This window comes from Rhopalosiphum maidis, chromosome 3, assembly GCF_003676215.2.
Source record: "Rhopalosiphum maidis isolate BTI-1 chromosome 3, ASM367621v3, whole genome shotgun sequence".
Classification (NCBI taxonomy): Eukaryota; Metazoa; Arthropoda; class Insecta; order Hemiptera; family Aphididae; genus Rhopalosiphum; species Rhopalosiphum maidis.
In genome coordinates, this window is record NC_040879.1 from 30193070 (window position 1) to 30211449 (window position 18380).

Consider the following 18380-nt stretch of genomic DNA (forward strand, 5'->3'; position numbering starts at 1 on the left):
TGTATTACATAATATTATTATTAGGGTTAGGTTAGAATGTTTATGCACTTGTAAATGCTTCAATACGCATGCACTTTTGCAATAAGAGAATAAAATCTATTTCAAAATAGTAACATTTAATTTAATAGTAAGTAATATTACCAATCACTAATATAGGAAAATATTGAGATTTGTGAAGTTGCATTATTATAGCTTATATTTGAAATGTTGAACATTATATTTATTTGGAAGAAAGTAAGATTTTTTACCTAAACCTAATGGAAACCTAATGTGATTAATATTTACAACAATATCTATATGTTAACAATAATAAAAAATCATTTTACGAATAAAAAATTCAGAAATGAATTACAGACTATAGGTTTAAAATTATCTACGACATTTGTGAAAGTGTTTAAAAATAGAAACATATTTTAATTAAATTCAATCAATACTATTCAACTCAATAAAATTTTAACTAAAAACTATTTATTATGTATTCTAATAAATTATTAAGTAAATAAATATAAATAATTAATAAAAAAAAAACAATCCAATACATTTTAAAGAATTTTATGTAAAAGCAAAAATAAACATAATAGTACCGCAATTTGCAAAACCATAAAACTCAATTTATTAAAGTGAAAACATTTCAATTAGTATAAATTAAAATTACAAATAGAAAACTTTATGATCTGTTTGAAAATATAATAGTATTATGCAACAATAATGTTTTATTCAAAAATTATTGTAGGAGTTTCTCGATGCCAGCAGGCTATATAATTTTATCAAGCAAAAAAAAAAAACAATAAACAACAAGTGTTTAATTAATTTCTTAATATTTTTTTTTACTGTTTTGTATATTAAATAATGCTTTTTAAACAACACATACCAAACTTTAGTTTGAAAAATAAAATAATTTAGCCTGCTGACGTAAAAGACGGTCTACTAATTTTGTATACTAGTTCTGTTTACTAGTATACGTTCAAATAAATAATACAATTTTTCACTTTAAATTTAAATTTTTTATTTGTATTTATAAATAAATCATGTTTTATAGTTTAACAGTATGATTATGTTTATTTTCTATAATTTCTTTATTGCCTTTTGGAATTCTATTTATTAAGAATTTATTAGAATGTATAATTAACTCTAACAGTCTAACAAATGTAGTTCTTAGAAAGTTTAACTATGAGCTTAATAGATAAATAGTATTAATAGTGTTTAATTAAAAATTTAAATAGGTATCTATTTAAAAAAAAATATATCATGGACATATTATCATTTATTATATATACATAGTATGTGCATAGGCGTGTTTACGGGTCTTGCCTGTCCTGCACAGGCATGGCCTGCGAAATTTGATTTAACTTACATTATAAATTGTGGTGCATAATATAACCTTATTTTTTCTCAGTTTTTGATTTCATATATTTTTTTTTTAATTTTCATCATTTGGACTTGTAGCGTTTATATTTATAAGACTATAAAAATTGATAATTTTAGTGCAGTAAACCCATCCTCCTGGATATGCCACTGTTGTGCACGACCTGCGAATGAGGCCTAGACACGCCTATGAGTATGTGGTTGTACAGATTACAGAATAAGTTCCGTAATATTGTGTCCATGTCCATTATGTTTAGAGTTATCCACAATCCATATTGTGGTGTAATTATGCGTCTATGCGATGTATATAAATGTATAAAGATCTATTTCGTGAAATGGATGAAATATCTATTCATTTTACGTAACGGATATAACGTTATAAGAACCTCAAATGGATACGACATATATACAATAATATATACTCATCTTAAACTTAAATACTTAATTAAAATAAGTCATAATAGCCTAAATATAAAATGATGTTTTCATTAATGATTTATATAATATTATACTGTGAAACATACACTCCCTAAATTTAAGTTCCTCGTACCTATATCAGGTACTTGTATCTATAATATGCATTGAAACACGTTTGGAGTAGATAGCATTGCAAATTATGGAATAAAAATTTTATTCTTTACCCTCCTCAAGTCCACGAACTATACTTATGTTTATAATTATTTTACGTTATACTATCATATCGTAGAAATACACTTATCTATATCCATTATACGACTATAAATAGACCACCAGTAGCGTTACAATATTTTGATATCCCTCTTATACCAAACCAAATTTGAAAATAATGTACACCATCGACGTATAAACCAATTTGTATAATACTCATGATTAATTTCATCATCGTTTAGTTTTTACATTTTTTCAAAGTTTTTTTCTATTTATTTTATAAGTATAGTATTTTCATATAATATTTATTTTAATTTAGACATTACCACAAGTACCTCATTACTTGCTACAATATGCATGTAACAATTATAGTTTGTAATTTATATTATATTTACAAAATCTATACACAATGTTATAAATAATAATTAATATTTCATAGTTAATTAAAATCTATTTTATTTATTTATATTTTATAGAAGATAGACTTAAGAATAAAAATAATATAATAAATTACTTAAACGAATAATGATAAATATTTACAATGCATACTCAAAATTCAAACATGTTTATATATATATGTATTATGCGTGTATCGCATGACATTATTTTATTAAAAAAAAAGAGAGAATAGAATTATAAAAATATTTATGTACTTTAAACATAATACGCATTTTGTATAATATATATAGGTAGGTAAAGATAGGTACTAGGTACGCCTTCTGGTAGAGCATATTGAATATAATCGTTAAATACATTGTTCGTGTTTATATTCGTCTACAATGTTCTACGCTAATTCCCAAAATAATATTTGTATGTTTTTGACGATTAATTAAATAAATAATTTGTTATATTTGTAAACATTAACTGCCTAGTACCTACCTAAATTTAAAGTATACAATCTTATATTTGTTATATTTTTTACAGATACAAATCACAATAATAATAACTAATAACTAATAAGTTATTAAATATAAACACATTTATACAAATAACTAAATTTAATAGTTCATTATACAGTATGAATTCCTATATTTTGTAATATTTTAACTTCATATCTGGTCCACCTCGGAATTCAAACTTTCGAAGTGATGACATTATTATGATATAAATTAAATTCGTTAAGCTCAAACTATTTAATATTTTAAATGGTGTAGAAATTCTTTATACAAAAAGTTTAAGAGTATTTACTTAACAATATTTAAAAAAACCTATACTCTAGTCATTTCGTATATAGTATCTATAGGACCTTACACGTTGAGATGAAGCAAAAACTTATTTCAAAATTTATTCTTATCGGAGTATATGCCATATTGCCACAACATTTAACTGTCGAAATTAACTAAAATATTAATATAATCACAAAATGAGTAATGAAATGACCTTTACGAGTCAATAATTGCTATATGAGTGTTTGTTACTGTAAAAATCTCTAATAAATCTAATTCCTTGAACAAATTCTAGTTCGTTCTCTACACTTCATATGCATTATTTGCATTATTGTATTTCAAATTAAACTTATCGTGGTTTTGCTATTGTTTTATCAATAGAAAATCAAAGAATATCTGCTATTTGTATAAAAAAACAATTACATCAGTTAATGTAAAAAGAAAAAAATAGTTAATTATTATTGGTCGCCAAATCACTCATGTATGTTTTTTCGACTTCCAAATGTAGGTCCGATAAAAAGTAAATTTTCTACCAGTAAAACAAATTTTATGTTATATTTTGAATACTAGAACGAATCGATTTATTATAGCCTATAGGTAAGAACATTATACACATTGGTTTTTTTTATAATACTTTAATTTTGAGTTATGAGTATGTACTTATGTAAAATATTTTTAAAAAAAAGTACTCATAAGTCATAATACATGTTCAAAAGTTAAATATCGTTTAAAACCAAAGTGAATGTATAAACATAGATAACGTTTTTAAATGTAATTTCGATAAAAGTTCAATTAACTCTAATATTAATTACACAAAATCGATTCTAAATGCAAAAGCAAATAATGCAAATTTTCTATACTTTATGTTTGTACAAAACCGAGACAACACTGCAGTTGTAAAAGAAGAGTGTTTTAAATCTAATTGCCTGAAAAAACTGGAGGACTTGGGTTAAAGAGGATTTAAATTTTTTAAGCGGATTTAATTCATTAACAAGATTACCATAATTTTTAAGATTTGTTCTCAACGAATTATTTTACTATAAGAAAGTGTTTTCATATTTTAATTGTTGTATTATAATATATAACATATTATACCTATAAACTGTTATTGGAATATTTAAAATAACCTAAAACAATGTATTATTAAAATATAGTTAATATAGTATACAGTTTTGATTGTATTCGTAAATTTCCTATTGACTATGATATTTTTGTTATCTTATGTACAAAACTTTAAAATATCAATGTAGATTACCTACTTATAATATTTCTTAAATTATATTAGTATGCCAAAGTTTGAAAAAGGCATCAAGTACTAACCTATTTAAAAACCGTCTGAAATGTCACTGCCATTGTAATAACATTATACGTATAGGTTAGGTGTATGTTCTTATATCGATATTTGTACCTATTTATTATTATTATTATTATTATTTATCTTTAGTTTCTTTCCGAAGTTCGTGCTTTGTTATAATCTATAATTTATTATGTACTCTGCAGTATAATATATCTGTTCAAAGGCTGATCTCAGCGGCCGTAGTCAACACCAGATTATAGAATGGCAGACGTGTACAACTGCAGCCGGCTTTTGATTTTGAAGTCCGCGTCACTGTCACGCCGAAGATGCGCAAAACCTGAAGCACATTTCTCCAGCTGTTGGTGTCGGCTCCGCACCACGAACCGATTGACGTGCACCGGTATGGGCACGACGATTTTTCCCGCCCCGCCGCCGACGGCGCCGTTTGTACATTTCGATCGGCCGCGCATCGCGTTCACGCTGGCATTATTCTTTTGGCCATCGTTACCGCACGCGTTCCCGGATAACAAGCTTGCCTTGACCCGTTTCCATTTCGCTCTTCGGTTTTGAAACCATATCTTCACCTGTAGATGTGACATACATAAGAGAGAGAAAAATATAAATTATGAACGAACAATAATAGGTTAGGTATCAAGTTAAGGGAAACATTGTCGTATAGCGTTTATAAGACATATACATCGTAGTAATGTAGCACATTTAGATATTTTATAAGGTCTATAACTGTTTACAGAGTTTACCATTCTTTGGAAATGAAATGTTACAATTGTTGATACATTCACATCAAGAGTACACCACCACTCTTCTGAGTTGTCACCGTCTTACAAATGAACGACATATCAAGTATTTTATGTTCAGTAGTTCCAATTCTGTGTAATAATATTTATTTATAGAAGGAATTGTTCTATTATTTCAAACATATAAAAGGAAGAACATTATTTGTGCTTTTTCGTGGGATTTTACGATATTTTTATTTAAAGCAAATTATAAGTAGATAAGTAAAATATTACTTTTTAAAAATTTTCATAAGTTGCTTAAAAAATAAAATATTGTAAAAAAACAATATTAAATTCTTGCTATTCTAATTGAAATTTCTGAACCAAATTTAATACATCGTAATTATTATAAGCCGAGACAACACATGCGGGTATAATGTCTTTAAAGAAAAAAACATTAAGAATCTGAAGTAGATAAATAAACTAGGTAATACAAATTAACGATTTTTACTTATAATTTAGAAAATATATCTTGTACGTCTAAAAAATAACAAATTAGTCGTCAGACCATAGGTACAAAGGTACCATTAATGAAAAAAACGCTTTGCTGCATTATAGATTTTAAGTGTATCTTATATAATGAGCAGGTCATTGTTATATTGTAATTAATGAATTGAAATTAGTTAAAATTATTTGATATGAACAACGATTCTGAGTAAAGACTGTGTGTAAACATCTATCTCTAAGAGTATTTTATGTAATCTTTTGTTTTTATTTATGACATTAATATACTATATAATATATATATGTATACAGTATTACAGTAATACAGTATATATAACTATTAGTAATAATTTCAAATAAAATATTTTTTTATACTTGATTAATACCTAGTAATATATTAAATGGTGATAGTGTACACGACTTTTAGGTACAAATTATTAAAATATAAAATGTTATGAATTTTTATATATTTACAAAATCATTTACTGTTTGAGATGTAAATATAATAATAATAATCACGCTGAAATTTTAACTTCAAACATTTATTAATTAAAATTATAAAAATCAATTTTTAATATACTTATAGTATTGACATATCACATATGTATAATATATGTTATAGGTATCTTATATTACACTGTTTAGCAATATAAGATATTAAAATAGAATACTTTATGAATTTTTAAAAATTTATATAAATATATATAATATATAAATTATGAAATAATTTGAAAAAGATAAACATCTACTAGAACATTGCTTTACACTTTTAAGATTTTTAACTGAAAACTAAAATATTTGTCATCATAAATTATAAATATTTTTAAAATTATATCACGACTAGAAAATATTAACACAAATAGTTAAAACTGAAAGTTTCTATGATTATTTTTTTCTGAATTAAAATAAAAATCAAAATCAATTGTATCGATAAATTGTCCTGCGTAATGCGTAAAGCGTAAATACTCCCGTTTTTCCGTTATACATACATTTTCCCAATCCTTACTCTTCAAAGTAGGTATACTAATCACCAGCAAACTACTATAGTAGTTAAAGATTGAAGCAAATTTTCCGTTCCAAAATTTAATGATGACACACAAAAAAATAATTACTATTAGTAAAATCAATATATTTAACGAAACTCAGAATCTAAAGAGCTTCTTATTGTTACTTTTATGGATATAATAAATGTTAAGAATTGCTATGAATTAAATGTGTATTAACGTGGGTACGCCCAACTCTATTAGCTGTAATTAACCATTAATAATCATGTATAATAGATAAATATTGATAGTCTTAGAATTTTTGTGTCACACGCGGACTAAAACTTAATCAAGTTGTCTAATCAGTTTTCTATGCTTTTTTTTTAGAAAACAAAACAAACTTTTAAATAAAAAATAAAAATAAAAATAAAAATTGGCAAACGAACGGAAAATAAATATCACTTTAATTAATAATATAACATATTGGGTACTCGTATACAATATAGTTTTTGATTTATTCTAAATCGTTAAGTTGTATGAAATCCATCCCCATATTAGTGATAAAGATAATCAAAACTGTACAATTAAAATATGTTAAAAAAAAACATTATAATTTAGTGTAACGATATATTATGTAAGTACAATAGAATACAATCTATATCGGTAAAACGGCTGTCCCTTAAAAACGAGGAGGCGCCTATATGAGATATTGTATTTATAAAACGTTTGTGTTGTTTCCTGACAATCATAATATTAAAAAGCGGATATCCTATGATTATGCTAATTCTGCCGCATGACATACATTCCCACTCAAAAGAGGGTGAAAAGCGTATAGTAGTTGTCTGAAGGGTAAACTTTTATTCATTTTAACACTGGGTGTTCTACGAGTTTTTTATTTATACAATTCTAATAGCAGTTATAAAAACGATAATACGATATAGTGTTATTCAATTTTTATAAATTCTCGTGTTATGAAAAGTTTAAACATTCTGTAAATCATATTATATATTGACATGGCTCTGTGAAAGAAAAATAGTCAATATTTCGAAAGTAAAAGAGCAAATTTATTAGAAGGCGTGATTTTCTAATGTCCTCCAAGGAATAATATCACATATTTTACGTCATATTTCAATGTATCAAAATCCAGTTGTTATATACATTCATAATAATAATGCGATATAAAATAAGATATATTAGAGAACCATGAGATGCGATTTTATTATTTTTATTTTACTTACTTATACGTATTATGTTTATGTATACTTACGATAAATTACTGTATGAAATATTAGTTACAACTTACAAATAACTAAACTCAGAAGTCAGAATGTAATATATCTAAATAATATCCAAAAGAGAAAAAATATTTATATGATTACAGGAATTTAGGTCTATAACTAATATTTTCACCGTTCTAATTTTTTAAAAGCATTTATCTACATATACATCGCACGTTTCCAATAGCAGTGGCTACATATAATTGCGATTTATTGTTCGATCATTACCTAATAGTTATCGTTGGAGATTTTAAGACAGCAAAGAAAAAAATACGCATATGTGTGATTTTTCTAAGAAACAAAATTAGGAGCAGCCATAATATTAACGATAAGAAATACATAAAAGAGGCATTTTAGTTAGTTGATTAGAGTCAGATTAACGGGGTTTTATGGGATACTTTAGTCGGTTAGATTTATTTTTTATTATGAAATCTTTAAAAGCTATTTTATTTTTAAACAAATAAATAGTAATTTGTACGTAAGTTTCTCAATATCTTTACTTGATATTTTTCAAATCTCTTTTGAATTAGTTAAGGTTAAAATTAAAAATACATAATGTCTTATTTATACCTATTTGTTTTACAACAATGATATTCGAAATAATTTTAAAATTATCTATAAACTTTATTTTAATGATAACGTTTAATGTTTAATATTTGAAATTACAAATACATATTATGTATACTTGTTTACTTAGATTAGACTTCAATTTTTTTATTTTCCTATAATACGAAATAAAAAGTTAAATGACTTAATACTTATATTTTATACATTATGTCGCAATAATTAAATTTCTAGTAAGTACGTCTGATCTGATTATTATCAAATTTAAGGCTCATATATGAGATGAATATATCTATCTATAATGCATATGCGTCTACCTACTATAATAATAATCTATTTTATTGTTGTATATGGAATATTGTTTTTATTAATTATTCATTATTATATATCATATAATATATTAATATTATGTATAAATACCTAATATTCACACACGCATTATATTATGTGAATTTCTTTGTAACATAATCATCATATTTTACTATAGTAATATTACATAAATATTATTACCTGAACTTCACTAAGCTTTAATGAATTTGCAATTTCAGATCTTTCAGTTAGGCTTAAGTATTTTTTAGCCTGGAATTCCCGCTCCAATTCTAAAAGCTGGCCACTTGTAAATGCTGTTCTTCTTCGGCGAGACTTGTTCTCATTTAAAGACTGCGCAATTGAGTTTTGTCTTGTTTGAAGAATTCCTATATCATTTAGGCATTTTCCTGAAAATTATCATATATTTCAAAACACATATTTATTAAATTTCGTTATTTACTATATTTATTTCAACGTGTAATAGTGTAAATATCATAGTCGGCATCTGGAGCATGAAGGTACAGCTACTAGCTACTCTCATTTTATAAATAATCTTGATAGGTATATAAAATTATAATTCCTACATTCACGTTATTTAAAAAAATATTAACATAATTTTGTGTTACGATAATAATACATTTAAAAGTAACAAATTAAATATTATAGGTTCATTAAATTAAACACTATATACAGAACTCGTTAAAAACTTAGCTTCCTTTTATTTCTCAAGAAATGGTCTAGACTCTAGAGCGGTATAAATCTTTATTAAACTAATAAAACTATTGATAAAACAGAAAAATAATCTGTTTAATGACAGATTAATATTTCAGACTGGATTTCAGGTCTTTCAAGGTGGTATTAGAAACTTTGTTAGCATTCAGTCTACTAGAAAATGATATGTTCACAAAATTTTTAAAATACGAATAAATATTGTTGTGGAAAAAATAAACACTTCTCTCTTGTATAAGAACCGAAAAATGACAAGAGATGAAGACAATATCAGTCCAATTATTCTTCCTTATTCTTATAGATCCATGACCGAGGGAATATACCAATGAAGTTGTTAAATAGATAACTTGAACGACTAACTCGTTTACCTACAACATTGTTTATGGCATAAAAAACATGCATTCCGAATTTTTTATACAATACAAAAAAATAAAATTTGAAACAGTGTGAAACAAATCGTATTAAAAATCGTACATATTTATAACTAAGGCTAGTGTCTAAGTGTCTTTATGTCCTTAAAAATCATTGAAATATGTTTGTATTTATGAACCATTAAATATGCTTTTAAAATCTACACTAGAAAAAAAATAAAAAAAATTTTATTTTAATATCTAGATAATATTTGCAAAATTGCTAAAATTATAAATTGTTTATTATAATTTTTCTTTTCCGATTTATTTTTTTGAATCACGCTTGTGGTGTTCCGATAAGTAACAATACAAGTGATCGGCGATAATAACATAAACATTAATTTTATATGAATAAAAACCATCATACTAATATCAGTAATATCTCAGGTCCAGAAAATCTATTTAAAATTAAGTTTTTCTTTATAAAATTATAAAACTTACACCTTATATATATAATTGCCAAGTATGCAACATATACACCTATACATTTTAAATATACACTGGTATTGCTATGAAATAAATTTATATTTTACTTAGGTATGTTTTATTGGTTTTATATTTTATTTTGAAAAATTAAATGAAATATTGATCAATTTTATTAATTAAAACCATTTTTACTAACATAATATAGATTTAAAAACCGAAATAACTTCTAACATTTTATATTCTATACAAGTTTTCTTAATTATAGAATTTATGATTCAAATATTTACTTAATCATAAGCAATCTACTGTATTTTATTTTATTGTACTAAAAGAAGTAACTAACAAAGAGTTCAATAATAAAAATACATTTTCTTGTAAAGTTAATGAATATTAATTGCATTCAAATCAGTATTTCGAACATTCTTTTTTATAATTTATAGATTTTAATCATTAAAAATATGTTTTTTATTGTTTGATGCAATTTAATTGTTGTTGAAATTGCAAAATTGGAAAAGTTAACGATTTTTTTTAACTCGTTAAGTTAAATTAAAAGTAAACTAATATATTTTTTATACCTTCGTTAAGTTAAAAATTAATAGATAAGACAATTAACTTAATTAAAAATTTAGTTATTTTTAAATCTATAAGAATAATAGATCACCTATAAAATTAATGAACAATTTGAAAATTGTTTCAAGCTTAGATAGCTGCGCCCATGTGACTATCCATGTGGCATGTAGTATACTTAGCAGTATTTACTGAGGATTTAGAGTAGACAGTTGACGATTCATCCAACTCTTCTTTCATCGATTAAATAAGAGGAAAGTTAAATAGTATAAATACATAAATGATACAAATTCTACTATTATCTGCTACACGCTCCAATATAGCATAATAATATTATATTTAAATAAATAAAATAATTATATTTCCATAGGTATTCATTGACAGATTTTATTTTTATGAATAATTGGGATACAAAAAACATTTTTTTTGTGATACTAATATTTCTCAAACCAACAAAGTTATAAATTAACGGGTTATATAAAATTTTAAACTTTACTTAATTTTAATTAATCTGTGTACAGTTAACTTGATGTTAAAAATGTAATTTATTACGTTAAAAGTTATTTAAAAAAAAAGTAACGAGTTACTTAATTTAGTTAATATTACCTTAAATTTAATTTTTAACTTATTAATGTCCAGCCTTGATTAGGTTAGCTTTGCATTAAACTTCAGAAATTGTACATAATTTGTTTAATAAATATGTCTTTTATAGTGATAAGATGAAACAGGAGAAAATATATATTGAATTTGCTTAATGGATAAAAACAAATAAGTAAATCCAACATTCAATTTATGAAAACCGTTCAGCATCTAAGTCACTCTCATCGTCTTATCTGCTATCAATTAAAAAATTAGTTATTTAGTCGTATTGTGGTAGATGACTGGAAGACGGAAGTGGGTAGTAAATGAAATCGAGGGCAGTCATAGAATAGTCAACAATAGTTAACCATTTGTGGGAATATTGCGTGACCAGACAGTAGTCGACAATATAATATTAGTACAATAGACATATTATTATAGTGAGTTAAGTACCAGGGAAACTGAATACTCGAAAAGAAAAACATTTAATGCACAACAATTTAATGTAGACGTATAGTTTGAGTTTTAACGCATGCTTTTTCAATTTTGTAAGATATATTTTTACAAAAGCAAGTTAAACATTTTTTTTTAAGTTATTAACATTTATAAACACTTTTAATAAGAAATTTAAAAGTTATTAGCAGGTTTGTTATATGTACTCCTATATAATTCGATGTGTCGTGTAAAATTAACTTAATATATATGAATGTTATTATTATTCACATATATAAATATGGAGTAAAATACAACAAAGGAGTATACTATAGACAATATTTTAATTAAATAAATTAAGTTTACTTAGTATCATAAATAATTAAAATAATAAAATTTAATATAAAAATCGAGAATCCTGTGCAATAACTAGACATTTTCACTTTACATAACTTTTCAAGTGTCTGAATAACTTTACTGTCATAAAACTAGATTATATATTATTTAATTTCGGATGAAGGCATATTCGTTTTAAAAATAGATTTTGATTCATTAGATGAATAAAGCCATTTAACCAAATGGGTTTCATTTAAATTTACTAATGACACACTAATTGCATGAAAATAAATTCATAAAATATGATAGTTACATATATTATGGGGAAAGGAGGCTGAGGAAATATGCAAAATAAAAAAAATGATTTTTGATGGTAAAACGAATGTTGCAAAATCGTACGTAAACGTCTACCAAACACCGCACATTCAAAAAATATATATTTATTCTTGGAAAACGTGATTTTTTTTCATATTTATTGAACATTTTATTCACCAAGATTTTTTCAAACTTTTGCTTAAATCAGTATATAAACCCACATACGCTGAATTCTCGTTTCAAAAACTTCGTTTTGCATGATTTATAGTTCAATAATAACCAATGTGGACTGTATATGTCACGGATGAAACGCGACGGAAAACACCGTCGGAAGGTTTTAAAAAATTTAATTTTATAAATGTCGGAATGTAGCATAACTAACATTACTATATTTCTTTTTATTCAAAGCGGAACAATTGTAAATTTTAATAGGAAAACCAAAATATTTTTTGCATAAAATAACATTACAAGAAGTATAGTAAAACATAGTGCGTTTTTATTAGAAAATAAATTTAGAAAATGTTCGTTTATAAAAATGACAAAACAAAAACACAGACAAATGTTATGACAATAGATCAAATTATTTGGCTGGTTTTTTATATTTGTTGGATCCGCAAATCCGAAATAACGACTTCAATTTGGTAGTTATTCTCATATCATCTTTATCTCTGGACTATAGAGTATAGAGACCATGTTATTGCCTATGAGGGTTTACACTGTTTACAGTACAAAATGTGTATCAGTGTACAGTAGTGGTACGTATTCGGTGCACAATATACATACCATCATAATGTTTTCGGCTGTGATTTTTTTTCAAAGCGGAACATTTTTGGGTACTTCGGAGACAGCGGGGCACAGAACTAGAAAATGGGACACAGGGTCACGTCAAGCACAATGACCACTGACCGATCTCAATCAGTTTATAAAGATATTTTGTTCTAATCATAACGGGCTAACATAATATAGCTAATAAAATACAATAGTTACGACGACAAACTCACCGAACCGCGGGTCGTCATCGACGTCGTCTTCGTCGTCCTCGTCGTCGTCAACGTCCCGGCCACTGTCTCTCGCACATCCGCCGTCGCCGACGCCGCCGTTGTCGTCGTCTTCGTCGTCATCGTCGTCGTCGTTGTCGTCATAGCCGCCACCGGCGTCGGGGCCCACATCGGCGACAGTCGACGTGCAGGCGTTTGACGAGTCGCGATTCGCGGGGTCACCCGAGTCCGCGTCGTCGTCGGTGGCGGCGTCTCGTCCGAAAAACGGCGGCGGCGGCGGCGGCGGCGGCGGAGAAGTCGTCCGGTTGACGACGTCGCGTAGCAATTGCCGCCGGTGGTAATCGTGATAACACAGCGGCGGCGGTGGCGGCAGTGGCGGCGGGGCCCCGGGAAACGCGACCACGTCGCTCAAGTACGGCCACAGCGACCGCGGCCCAAACGATTTACCGACGGCGGCCGCGGCGGCTGTTGCTGCGGCCGACTGCAACCGCAACACGCTCAGATAATCAAAGTTCAACATGGGCGACGACGGTTCCAGCGACGCCGGTCGTTGCTGCAGCTGCGCGGCGGCCGCGTCCAAGTAGTACGGCGGCGGCGGCGGCGGCGGCGGCGGCGAAATGTTTGCGTCGGCCGCGGGCGGAGGCGTCTCGCTGCAGCCGCTGCCGATCAGTGATTCGATGGAGAACGACTGGAATGCCGTTTGGTACTTGCGGCTCATCTCGGCCGCGGATTCGCTGCAGCCGGCGGCCGACGACGACGGTTGCACTGCCGCACGCGTACCAGCACGTTGGTCAGCCGTTGTCATGTCGGGCGGGTGGTTTTCTGCACAACACAATAGTTTAGCGCGCCGAGCGATTCATTATCAATATAATATGTATATATACGTAGATATGAGAGTGTGTGGACGACAGTTTAATAATGTTTTTATGATTAGTATAATTATAGTATACGATCCTTACAATTGATGTACTTGATAAAATACGACGAGTTTTCCGAGTGGCGAGTGCGTCCCAAAAAAGAAGGTCATATTTTTTCCATAGCCTTAGTGCGTCCCAGTTCATTTAGAGTTATCCAGGGTGGACCACTAGCAGGTGAACTGGCTTACACATGTAACAACCCAGAAATATTTTGTGATTCTTATTCATGACCTATCGTTTCCAGTGATTCACAGTCATAGCCAGGGCCGGCGGAAGGCAGGGGAGGCCTGGGCCTATCGCCCAGTGCGGCAATTTTTGTCTAAATGCCATGGGCGGCATTTTAGCTAAGACAGTACTCGAATTACAACAGATTATAATCATAAGTTAAATAGTTATAATCAAGTGTATTTATATTCGTATTAAATAAGTACAATACCAGTAACTTCATATTAAAACATTTTATAATACACAGGTAAGTAAGTTTATACCTAATTTTTGACCATGTGTTCATCAAGATTTTATTAAACGATTTAGATAATATAAATTTCCAATAATGTATTATTCGTATATTTGTAAAGAAATTCCAACGCTGTACATATTATATGTACGGTTTCTATACACTAAACCGTTACGACAATATTATTACATTTGTATTACAACATCGTGAGATTTATTGTTTTAATAAAGGTTTAAGGTAAGTCTTATTTTGATCATAATTTGTATACCTATGTAAAATGTAATTAAATTTAATATTTAGTATTATAGGGACTATATAGTATTATGTTTTGTTTATATATAAACGGAAATGTGCTTTTTAATTGCGTAGTTATCAAATTATTTAAAATATGCATAATAATATTATCATACATATAGATACTTATACTATAACTGATATGATTATTATTTTTCTTATTATTTTTTGTAGTTTTATTCTGATTACCACAAATGGGTAATATTCTTTCGGTAGAGAATTTTATCTAGTTAGCATTTTACTTTGGACATTTTTTGAATTTCATAATAGTTTTTTTTTGCAATAGAAAAAACTATTATATTTTTGTCGAACTAGATTTTAATTATGTTTTGATGACTGATGACTAAAGAAATATAATAAATATTAAATAGGGGTTTAACAATTTTTTGAAATATACTTTTTAAATACATAATTAACCTCTTTAGACACTTGAATAGGTATTTCATAAAATTACAAGTAATCTGTTTTGTTTTTAGTTTTCATGGTTATTATTGATTATTGAATTTATGAGTAAAATGTCAAATAGACAACAATTATCAGGTGCAGAGTATGAAAAAAAAAGCAGAAAAAGAGAGAGCGATAAAAATACATTCTGGATCCATAAAAAAATTTTTCAATACCCTGTTCAAAATGATGCAGACGATATTAGGGAGGAGATTAGGAGATAATAAATTTTAATGAACGTGAATATTCCACTTCTATTAAAAAAAAACTGAAATAAATTAACACAACGAATTTAATATATGTCTTGTAAATTCGATACTTTATGTTACTCTATTGGAAACTGATGCAAATTTTTCTAATGTCTCGACATCTAATTCTTCGATTATATGTATGGCCACTACTTCTGAAGCACAACCATTAATTATTAGTATATCTATGATTCATAGCTGTAAAAATTAAATACTTATAAAGTATTAAAATTGTAGATTTGAACCACAATATTCGATCGTCAAACCTGTATCTTAAGTTTGGTATTAGCACAGTAAGCTGTGGATCGAGGACGCACTCAGGCTATAAAAAAGGTAAAAATTAATAACGGGACGCACTCGGTATATCCCCAACATACGTACTACACGGGAACAACAGATTTCCATACAAATTCCATTCGAGAAATAATATTAATCTAAATATAGCCAATAGTCATATAGGTACAACATTTTATTTTGAATAGGTGTTTTAAATGCGTATAACTGGATAATATTATTATTTTTAGATAATTTGTTGTATAATTGAAAGAAAAATTATAGACTTGGGCTTTTGGCCAAAATCCATAACCTTTTGAGTTATGATATCTTAGTATAAACATTTTATTTTACTAACATACATTTTTTCAAACAATTTTTATTTTAATTTTATAAGTCTATCGTACTATTCTCTATAACTAAAGCAAACGTACCGTTTGATAATATCATTACACTAATGATTTACCAAATATAATTTCCAATTATTGTAATTGCTAAAAAAATTAATATAGTATAAATTACTAAGCCATTAGGAGTAATTATTGATTGTTATGTACATTGTACATAGCAATATAAATATTACTGATAATGTATAGGTATACAAGACATTTAAGTTATTTTTATAGTACACAATAAACAGCATACACCGTAGACGCGTATACAATGCATTGTATAAACAATTTTTCAATATGGCTTCATAACATGAAGTGATGCAAATAATGAAACAATACAATCTGAACTGGAAATACAACAAAATCAAATAATAAAAATGTCTAAAAAAAGATCTAAATGCCCTATAGTCTCTAACTATAGATATCTAAAAGTATTACCAATTAGATTACCGTATAAACAATTTTCTACATAAATAATAATATTACTATAATATTATCTAGTATATTAGTTTTAAACATGCTGATATACGGGATAATGAAAGTTATATATTATAAAGTTTTTGGAAAATATTTTCTGGAATATCTATCCAATTTAAATGCATTAGTATTTAAAAAATAAATATTCTAAAATGTTAATAAAATAATCTAGTAATGTAATAAATAAAAACTCTATTGTAAACTGGTTTTTGCGTGAACTTTCATTTTAAATTGTATAAAAAGTTACGTGCGTCAATAACTTAAGAGTTTTAATACATTTATTAAATTGTTTATGCCCGTGAAGGGTAAGAGTACAAATAAAATAATTTTAAACATGTCAATACATAATATTATAAATATTATATAATTAATCAACTATAGATAATACATTCAAGGCATAATTTTGACGTAACATTTATAAAAAAATCAACATTTTAATACTCGTTACAGAAACTTAACAATTCAATGTATAGAACTGCTTAGAACAAATTATTTTACTTGTGTTTCAGTATAGAAACCACGAAAATTACTACGAGTGGCAATTGATAATACCTTAAATGAAATCTTTTGCAATAATAACAAACTATCGTTTGTCGGTAAAATTGTAAAACCATTTAAAAGTTTATATACAAAATATGCATCTATAAAATTACGTCTATAGATTTCAATGAGATCATATTAAAATCTCGCTGAACTTAATGTTTACTAATTTTCATAGGTATACATAATATTTACATTACTTTACATAAAGACTTGATATTTTATTTTATTGTATCTTTAGCAATATACCAACCTACAAATTATAATTATAATTTATATTACTATGTTTATTTTTCATAACTTTATATATATTTTAGAATTTTTAGTGCATATATCCCTAATTTTTACTGCATAAGGTCCATAATGTAATGAATTTTGTATTATTGTATAGTGCACTAAATTTACATTCCTGATAATAATGTACTTATAGTATAATAATAAGTTAAGTATTAAATTAATAATATTTAATTTTAAAACTTATTTAAATAGAAAATATTTATAGTAAGTAAGTATGGACAATATTCAGTATTGTATATTAAATTTATATTAAACAATATAATATTAATAATATGACAGCACCTATCTGAGGTGAATATTATGATGTGCATACACATCACAGAACATCAAACAATACTTGAACGTACATACGTATACATTTTTACGTTACAAAATGTTTTTATTCTAATACTTATTCCGCGACGATCACGATAATATCGTCAC

At 27.0% G+C, this 18380-nt stretch overlaps 1 protein-coding gene across 1 annotated transcript; it reads right to left on the reverse strand.

Annotated features, from left to right (window-relative positions):
* Positions 1 to 4382: 4382 nt before the first annotated feature.
* On the reverse strand, positions 4383 to 14423 carry LOC113558668 (homeobox protein GBX-2). Its single transcript, XM_026964161.1, has 3 exons — positions 13622 to 14423; positions 9028 to 9233; positions 4383 to 5039 (listed from the first exon to the last, which is right to left on the reverse strand). Exons 1-3 carry the CDS (start codon positions 14421 to 14423, stop codon positions 4710 to 4712), a joined length of 1338 nt encoding a protein of 445 aa, XP_026819962.1. The 3' UTR covers positions 4383 to 4709.
* Between the last annotated feature and the right edge of the window lie 3957 nt (positions 14424 to 18380).

Coding starts and splice junctions, on each gene's coding strand:
- LOC113558668 (XM_026964161.1), bottom strand. CDS start 14,423: ATGACAACGGCTGACCAACGTGCTGGTACGCGTGCGGCAGTGCAACCG. Junction 9,234..13,621: donor CGATGACGACCCGCGGTTCG/GTGAGTTTGTCG, acceptor GATAATTTTCAG/GAAAATGCCTAAATGATATA. Junction 5,040..9,027: donor TAAAGCTTAGTGAAGTTCAG/GTAATAATATTT, acceptor TCACATCTACAG/GTGAAGATATGGTTTCAAAA.